The sequence below is a fragment of the Nicotiana tabacum genome, chromosome 6, assembly GCF_000715075.1.
Source record: "Nicotiana tabacum cultivar K326 chromosome 6, ASM71507v2, whole genome shotgun sequence".
Classification (NCBI taxonomy): Eukaryota; Viridiplantae; Streptophyta; class Magnoliopsida; order Solanales; family Solanaceae; genus Nicotiana; species Nicotiana tabacum.
In genome coordinates, this window is record NC_134085.1 from 204,227,345 (window position 1) to 204,237,390 (window position 10,046).

Sequence of the window (10,046 nt, forward strand, 5' to 3'; positions counted from 1 at the left end):
TATAACTAAAAAAAGAATATAGAACAAATTTGGAATAAATTTCTTAATTATTTGATAACTCACTAGTATTAGTACTGGCATGGTAAGTGGACAAGGGAGGTAATCAACAGATAATTATTTTATCTTGATTTTTTTTCCTCCAAAAGTTAAGGTCTCATATGTCTTAAGGCATGCATTACAACAAAATCAACAAGGGTGTGTTTTGATTAAAAAAGAATAAATAGAGAATATTTTATCTTGAAAAATCATTTTCTAGGTTTTTCTTTTTAATATTTAATAAAGCATAAAGGTAATGACAAATGGTAATAATACAATGTGGACGATATGATCTGTAGATAATACTTTAGATAATATTTTTGAGTAGTAATTAATAAGTACGCATTAACATCTATGTGTTGGTTGAACAAACGACATAAAGTAAAAATTAAAATATTCGTAAACGCAAATGGCTAGCGCGTAAGTAGCTAAACACCGACATATACACTTTAGACGCATTTAAGTAACCAAATACTAGAAAATATTACCCGCCGGTATACTAAAGAAACCCTAAAAGGAAAACAAAAACAAAAAACAAAAAGTATACCCTTGTCTTGACTCAAGAAAGAAAATAAAAGAAAAAGCAAATAAGTCAATAAAAATTATTAGTTTGGTCAACACTCAACATGCACACTAGCCATTAGAGGATTCTATATAAGCAGAGGCTTAAGTGCAAAAATCACACCTCAAACAAGCTTAAGCTAAACAACCTTCCAAAAAGTTAGTGTTTCACTTGTTAATTCAGCCATTTTCCCTTGAATCTCCTCTTCATTATGTCTCAACAAGAAATTAATAATCAATCTAATGAAGGATTACTTAATCCAATGGCTCCTTATAATGGGATGATTAATGAAGTTCGTGTGATGCTTGTTGATCATGACCAGGAGGTTATTTATGAGATGGTTGATTTGCTAGAGTCTCACAAATATAAAGGTATAAACATGGCCATCTTTAAATATATAGAACTAACCTTTTTTTCCCCTCTTTGATATAAATTCTGTGTGATTTCCCTTTTATAAGAGATTTAATTGATGCTTGTTATCTCATTTGTGAATTCTTTAACATCTCTTTTAGATTTTGTTTATCCTGTAAATCTTGGATTTCTTTTCCTTGTCATAACACTATTTCTATGCTTGTTTCTATTGCTTTTGTAGCTAATAAATGAGTTTTTAGTGGTTATACATAAATAAATTAGATTCTCTACTTTTGGTCCTTGCTATGTGCTTGTCACACAAAATCGCGATAATAGAGTTCTGTGTTTCAAATCGATTTGTCCAAAAGTAATGAAAATCACATTGGTGAGAATATATGTCGATGTGTCTTTGATTAACTTCCTCCACAAATGTATATATGGTTTTCCAAAGGGGAGGGAGGATGATAGTTTTAAGTTGATTATTTTATTTATTTAATCAATCTAAAATCCGTCCTTTTATGTTTCTAAAATAATTCCGTATGTTTCTTACACCTAGTCCTTTTGAAGATAAAGGGAAATTAAACGACAGAGTTCTTTGTCTTGGCCTACAGTGACAAGAGAGTTGGAGGAGGAAACTCCTTAAAAATGATTTTTGAAGATAGATCTATGATTATACAAATCCAACTATGATTTAGAGAGAAAAACATTCCCCCCCCCCCCCCTTTTTTTGGGGGGGGCACTGGATTAGGGCAGAGCGGTGGAAGGAAGGAAAATGAGAAGGACCAGATTAGAATCGACATGTCTATCATTATTATTAACCTTAAGTAAAAGATTTTATCTTTTTATTGAATGGAAACAAAAAATTGGTTGACATGATTTTCACAAATAAAAAAAATATTTTTTTGTTTAATCAAAAATTTCCTTCCTTTCATTTGGAAGTATATCCATGATGCCATTTTTTTTCCCTTTCCATTTATGCAAGGTTTTACTTTTGCTTAAGAAACATATCATGGACTTTTTCCTATGTAATTTCCAAAACAAAAAAAAAAATCTTGCATCTTTAAAGAACTTTTTTTTTGTAATTTTTTTCACAAAAATATGTTATTTCACCCTTTTGATTGAGCGTATTGAATTAAAAATTATTTCAAATAATTTTTTTCTCAATTTGAAAGAAACAAAATTGGATCTATTTTAATAACTACTTGCCAAATATTATTTTGCATTTTTGGCTCAACCCTGATGCTCACTTTAATTATCACAATAAACAATTTTCAGAATATTTGAAAAAATGAAGTAAGTGCTACAATTATCTTACCCAAAAAACTAGCATAAAATGTGGATTCTCTTTAGATTTAGAGAAAGAAAATATAGTCATTACTTGTCTACAAAATGGTATTAATCGTTTTGACTAGAATTGGTATGCTACATTTTGTTGTAGTGGTTGTAACATTTTATTTTATGGAAATAAAAAGGATGCATTTATCAGGTAAAACGATACAGAAAAGAATGAAAAAGATGTTTAAGATATCAGATTTTAATTCGCATGGCATGATAAAAAGCATAGCAAAATGTGATAGAAAAATATGGGTTTATTATCCTTTTTCTGCCTTTAGAAACTTCTGAAACTCAAAGTCAATACCTAAATAATGGGTTAGGGTTTATTTTAGATACTTAAGATTGAAAAAAACACCACACTGTAATATAATCCATAAAATGCTAATATTATATTAGGTAACACATCTTTCTGGAAGGTGGAGATTTAGGTAACACTATTTCGGTAAGTTAAATATTTTGTCGATTTGTAATTCATCGAAGTTCATTGAAGATTCAACACATCATATTCTGTCGTCTTATCATCTAATAACCGTTTGTACTTTTGTTGTCGTAATTAAGATTCTTGAATTCTATTAAACGATGATATAATATATTACACATGTAAATAACACGAGGATTTTATAAAATTTTCAATTAATATTCAATTGGATTAGAGAATAATAAATTGTTAATAAATCTGTCCCTCTTTGAAAAATCTTCTAAACTTATTAGAATCTTCATGAAATAAAATTATATCAAACTTCTGCGCCTATTATATCTTGCTTTTGATAGTATCTTTATTCAGTGTTTGTTTAATTTCATCCAGTCATTTGAATAAATAGGAACAGATTCTTAGCTTTAAGAATTCCTCACTATATTTCTACCCAAAAAAAAAATCCTTCACTATTCTAATTACAAATTTATCCTAAATAGTACGTCTTTTTTTTTTTTTTTTAACTAGTACCTGTCTAATTGATTGCACGCATTGCTAACAAATTACAATAAAAGTTGATCGATATGTGCCTTAAAAAAAGTTTATCAATATGTACAATTTGGAGTTCGTTCCATAAATAATATAGCATTATAACATACAAATTTATAATTGAAAATTATATGAGAAATAAATAATACGCATGCTAATATATATATATATATATATATATATATATATAAACTTAAATAGTTGTCCACCCAATCGCTTTAAACTAAATATCATCCATGTATAATATGTTTATCTATATATTGCCCCGGCTAAAAAAAAAGCAAAAAGAGTGAATGCTATTTATTATGTAAAGATGAAAATTGTGTATACTTTCTTTCCTTGTTCTTCACTAACTTTCAAATGCGTTGATACAGTTACGACGGTTGGTGCTGCCGAAATGGCTATGACTATGTTGTCCAAAGGCAAAGAAAGATATGATGTTATGATAATCAATGCCTATTCACCTGATTTGCTTTCCACTCAGCTTTTGGGTCAAGCAGTGGAGTTGGACATCATTTCGATCTGTGAGTATTTCAAATATTGTTATAGTGAATAAATTTCAGTAAGTTTAACGTAACATAATTATAATTTTTGCAACTTTATTCTAATGATCAAATAATGCAGTTGTATGTGATGATAACAATCCTCTTTTAGCAAAGAAGGCTTTGGACGTTGGAGCTTACCTCTACTTGAAAAAACCACTTCAAGAGGAAATGGTGAAATACTTGTGGCAGTTTGTACTGAAGGAGAAACTGCAAAGGGAGAAAGTGAAAAAAGTTTTAGAAAATGGAGAGAACATGATCATCAACATTGGTGATGAAGATGAAACTGGTGAAAATGTTGGTGATGAACAAGGAGAGAAAAGTATGGCTAATGATGAGGAACAGAATAACAATAATGAGGTTGAAAACAGTGAATCCAATGGAAAATACAAGCTGAGGAAAAAGAGAGGTAGAAAAAGCACAAAAGAGGCTAATCAAGGAGATAGCCATAGCAGTGGTAAGTCCGTTAAGCGAAAGGTTTGCACAGAGTGGACTTTGGAACTTCATGCTAAATTCTTGGAAGCTGTGGCTCAACTTGGTGAAGGAAGTAAGTTTACTTCACAATTAAATTTCTCTTGTACAGTCAAACCTCTCTATAACAGCATTCATATATAGCCAAATTTTACTTGGAACCGATTTTTATGTATGTTATAATATATGTCTTCTATAACAACACTTCATTGTAGTAACCAAAAAATATCGGAACAAATAAAGTTAGTATAGAGAGGCTTGATTATACCTTATATAATAATGGTATGAGATGAGCTTAAATAGAACGACATGCTCAGTCAGAATTAATATTATTATAACCAACTTGATTTAGGAATATCTCAATTATATTAAGTTATATTCTTATGGAACCTACAGGATGTTATCCGAAAGAGATTCTTGAGCTGATGGATGTGCCTGGCCTTACCAGGATGCAAGTTGCAAGCCATCTTCAGGTACATTGATAGATATATAATTTTCTATGTGAAAATTCACGATTCATTTGATTTACATTGAATTCATTCAAAATGATAAATAGAACAATTTTGCTATATATTTAGCAATTATTTACGGCTCGCACCCGTGACGTCATGTTTTCAGGTTACTAACTAATGTTACTAATTCCTTTTTCACCTTCAACACCTATCAGAAATGTCGCAACGACAACTGGAGAGCTCCAGAAGAGCGAAAATCTTCTCGTAACTCATCAGGTCAGGGCTCGTCCAGTGGTTCTCAACAACGAAGTGGCCACAGAAAGTTTGGTTCAATGCCTCGTATCCAACCGAATATGGTCACAAATCTGCAACAGCAGCAACGTGACCAAGAAATTAACCAAAGAAGTCCTCCTGAGTTTCAGTTTCCACCACTGAATAACAGTAGCATTATTGCTAGAGGAGAGAGTTCAACTCAACAGGAACAAGCTTATCGCCCACAGCTTCCTTATGTTGAACCCCAATACCTTAGCATTGGGAGCCCATTTAATAACCCAAATTTTACCCAAAATAGTGCTGGTGGTTTTGTGCAACAACAACAAAATGGACCTTTTGTTGGAATGGTGGGCCAAGGACAAGGCCCAATAATTGGGGGCACTAATTACAGGCCTGGGTTTCCGATTAATAATGGGCCGGATCAGCATGTTCAAAATGGCTACAACATGAATGTCAATGCGGCCCATTTGGGATACTCAGGTGGCCCAATGATTTCAGATATGAATGGAAATGTGACAATGAATGGGCTGGGCTTTGCAGCAGCAGCAAATGCTAATTTCCAGCAACAATATGGTCAGCCCAATATGACTGAGCCCAGCAATTTTGTGGCCCCATCAAATGTGAGTGATTCTGAAGGAACTGATTCAAATGATGGACAAAACTGTGATCAGTATTTCGATTTCAATGATGTGGATTATCTGTTCCAGAATCTTGGACCTCCTACCTCCAACCTACCTAATGAACAAGGCACTGAGTTTGGTCCAGTTTACTCTGATGATCAGGTAACTGCTTCTATCTAACTTTGCTTATGTCGGAACCCTACTATTGACTTATTCGAAATGTACATTGAGTTGTTTATTTACCGTCTATAGGTCACGGTGTCATTAATATTTGCAATAAAGTAGGCTGTTCACATCACACCACCGGATGTGTCCCTTCCGCGCACCCTGTGTGAACACAAGATGCCTTGTGAAGCTGCCCTTTTATACGACAAAATGTCATTTTCGAAAGAAAAAAAATCCGAAAAGAAAGTATTTTTTAAAAAAAATCGATAACAATGTCAGCAAATATGCTAGCTGATTATATTTTTTTAGTAGTAAAGATGTATAATAATATCTAAATGGTGGTTAAGACTGATATAAAATTGAAGTTGAGTTAATGGGGAAGAAAAATGACTTCCGCCTAAAGGTGAGGAGAAAATGACACTGTATAGTTGTTCTCAAAATACTAGCCGAAGAAATGTATATTTTTTTGTATAATTTTATATACGAAAATTTACAAATTTTATACATTTTTTTTATTTACCGAATATAAATATTTTCTGGCGTGGGTTAAAAATGATAATACCACAAGTCATTTTCTCCTCTTTTTTCCCTGTAAATATTTCCTCACAAATAAATATCAAACATTGAAAAATAACTTATTTACTAAAAATAATTTTCATGCTACCAAACAGACTAGTCTCTTGTTGATTTAACCTTAAACCAACATATGCAGGTGAAACCAAGTGTCCCGTTTCCTGGAATAGCAAACTTTCCTGACGATTTGGCATGATCCGATGCTCATTGACAATTCTGTTTTCTGAAGTGGAAATTGCATTTTTCATTTGCTGGATTTTGGAGATTATGTTGTTTAGTATTATTTGGTTTGCAGGAACTATTGAATTGGTATTTTGTTTTTTGTTTTTGTTGGAACTAATGGCCAGTATTAGATTACAGGCTTTGGCTATTTTCATGATTTGGGATTATTGTTTCCTTTAGTATCTCATTGATCATTAAAACTTTTTGGTTGACTGATTTATATTATGGGATTGATTATCTGTGGGATTAATTGCATCTTAGTTATGCAATAATGTTTGGTTTTTTCTTTAATCAATGGGATGATGCTTTTTTATTATTGCACTCGGCTTTTGTTCCCGCACCCAACCAATTTTCTTCATTACTTGTCTTGTCTACTCTTTTTCTTTAAAAAAAAATTAAATTTTGATACAAAAAAGTTTAATCATACTCCCATTTTTGATTGATGCTATTTCCTTGTTGCTCTTTTTCAAGAAGACAATCTCAATTAGTGAATTACAATAATCTCTTTACCTAAGTGTTTCTCAAAATTTCAATCCTTTTTCAAAGGGTATTGATCACGCCCAACTATGCCTTATAAAAAGGGCAATGCGGACGTTGCAAATATAACCCGAGTATTACGCTCAGGATCGAATCCACAGAGAGTTAACCTATCAATCACTATCTTTAGACCCACTAAACTCTTCAGAACCAGCTTCCCAAATGTTTGAATCACAAGTTGATGGTTTCTATAGTAACTAAAATTGCAAGTAAATTAAACAGCTGTAAACTAAAGTGCTAAGGTTGTAAACAATGATGAGAAAAAGCTAAGGTAAAGATTTCCCCTATTGATGGAATCCCTTCTGTTTATGCGTCATACAAATTTACCAACACACCTCTATCAATCATGAACACTTTTCTTACCGTAAATCTCTCCCGAGTAATCACAGTAATATACTATTGCACTCTCCCGAGATACACTAGCTAGCTTTAATTAACACAGTTCACTTAAGATTGCACCCAAGGCTTCGTTATCCCTAATCCCGCCTTTAAACCCGCAGTTATAGATTCCTCTTATACTTTAGGAGTGGTGTTATTCAACAATAACCTAAATATGCACTCTCTCCCGAGTTATGCACACTAAATAGGCACAGCTAATTGAGGATCCTGTCAATTAACTACAACAAGAACAGAGTTGAATAAATAAAGATTGAAACTAGCAATTTGTATTCACATAAACAAGAAGTTCATCCCCCAATAGGTTCCATCAAAACCGTAGACAAAGGATTTAGCTACTCCTAACTATGGGTAAATAAACTAAAACAATATTCATCATAAAACTTGCAAGAAAAATAAAGAGAAGAAGAAACCAAGATGTTTTGGGTGATCTCTCACACTTGTTCTTCTTCCAAAAACTCCTCTCCAAAACAATACATCCTCTCTTGGGCGGAGTCTAGTGTTTAAAATAGGGTTTTGGGCTTAAAATCCCGTGTTTTGCACTTTAGTCCTTGAAATTTCCGCCTCCTTCCGCGGTTATACCGCGGTCGCGGTCAAACCGCGGTCAAACATGGCCTCTGCTGCTTCAATTGTCTACGAGCAGCCCTCACCGCGGTTCTGCCGCAGTCGCGATAAAACTGCAGTATTTCATCCTGTTCCCTTTAGAATATGAAAAAACATAAAACATGAAAGTTGTATCCCTTTGAGTTATCTTTCCAACCATATATTATAGAGCCCAAATGGGGTTCGGAGTAAACGTTATGTCTATTTTACTAGACAGTGTACAATATGCCTCTTCGAGTTTTTATTTTGTTGTTTTATCATCTGTTGATCCCCGAACGTGATCCCGACTTAATTCCTTGAGCTATTACTCAGACTTCAAAGCTCAAAACCACTTAATTTCATTACATAACATCTATATAGCTTGGAATCACACCTACAAGGCATAAAACACACAATTAGTGCAAAACACTAGCGATTAAAGCGCAAACTCAACTAAAGTGCAGTAAATTAGAGTGTAATAATCGACTAAAATACATAATTATAGCCTATCATCAACACCCCACACTTACACCATTGTTCGTCCTCGAGCAATCAAACTACACTTTTTTTTTATAGACACGACCTTTTTAAACAATTCTCCTAACTCATCACACCAAGAGTATTTAAAATAGACTAAGCACAAAAGCGTAACATCTTCACCTCAAGATTTGACTCATAAGTACCACGCATTATTCACAATTCACCTACTTACTCTAACATAGAGGTCACTGACATTACCTTTCCTTCATGAATCAAGTGCCCTCACACAACAAAAGAGAGTAGCTCCACACAATAAAATTTAAGAACACATAGGAACTCAAGATAGAAAGAATTCAATCACTCTCAGAAATAACATTCATATGCCACAAAAGATGCACCATAAGCTTGCCCGTAGTGTACTACTCCACTAATCGAGCTCATTCAATCTAGGATCAATTAGGACTTTATTTGGTTGTAATGTAGGCTACGGGACAGGTAGGATACATTTAGATATAAGAGTGACTACAACTCCCTTAGCACTTTAATACATATACTTTAACATTCAAACCCCATACTTATGTCAAGCCAAACTCCACCTTCACATCAATATACATCAACTCCCAAATTATTTAAGCACAATTATATCAAGAGTCACCACTATCAAAGAATATTTTTTTTACAGCAATACAACTTTTTTTTTTTTTTCAATTCAAGAGACTCTTGCTTTTCAAATCAGTGCACCCTTTCTCCTTATTTCATTAGTTCCACTCAAAAGCCAAACCAACCACCCCACACTTTAACTTTTACAAAGTTCATAAATAATTCAAGTGTTCATGAGAGGTTACAATGGTTCAATAGATGGTTAATTCAAACAAATGGGTAAGGCTTGTAATGTGGTTGCCAAAGGAATAAGATTATAGGCTCAAAGGGGTTAACTACGATACATAACAATTAGGTGGGTAAAACATGCATATCTGGCTCAACAAAGAAATGCCTATATCATTTCCTAGACTGAACAAAACTACTATTTCGCTTTGCAAACACACGGGGCAAGTTCTAGGCATCAAATGCAATGCACAGAATACAACAACCCTCACGCACACATGGCACATGACTCACTCAAGATTAGATCATCAAGACACTCTAGTCAAAGCAGTTGAGCAAAGTTAAGATAATACAATTTAAGGTACTTCTACAAGAGTCAAAAACTGAGTCTAAGCGTCACAACCAAAGTACTCACTATTCTCAAGGCATAACAAAGTCAAGAGATATTGCTTCACTTCAAAACACAACACAATGGCTCCTACTCCCAAAAAAAAAACTAACTACACCCAATTCAGATAAAACCCTTGGAAAAGAACCGTGGTTTAAAGAAAAACCAAGGGGGAATTATTACACTACCTAACAAAAGAAAATCTTTTTGTACTTTTTCTTTAGACTTAAATCCCTCAAGAAAATTGTCTAATAGATCCATCGTCGGGAAAAGTC

At 33.3% G+C, this 10,046-nt stretch overlaps 1 protein-coding gene across 1 annotated transcript; it reads left to right on the forward strand.

The window, feature by feature from the left end:
- The first annotated feature begins 809 nt into the window (after positions 1–809).
- LOC107789953 (uncharacterized) lies at positions 810–6,537 on the forward strand. Its single transcript, XM_016611832.2, has 6 exons — positions 810–969; positions 3,620–3,769; positions 3,870–4,334; positions 4,655–4,731; positions 4,926–5,765; positions 6,481–6,537. Exons 1-6 carry the CDS (start codon positions 810–812, stop codon positions 6,535–6,537), a joined length of 1,749 nt encoding a protein of 582 aa, XP_016467318.2.
- The last annotated feature ends 3,509 nt before the right edge of the window (positions 6,538–10,046 follow it).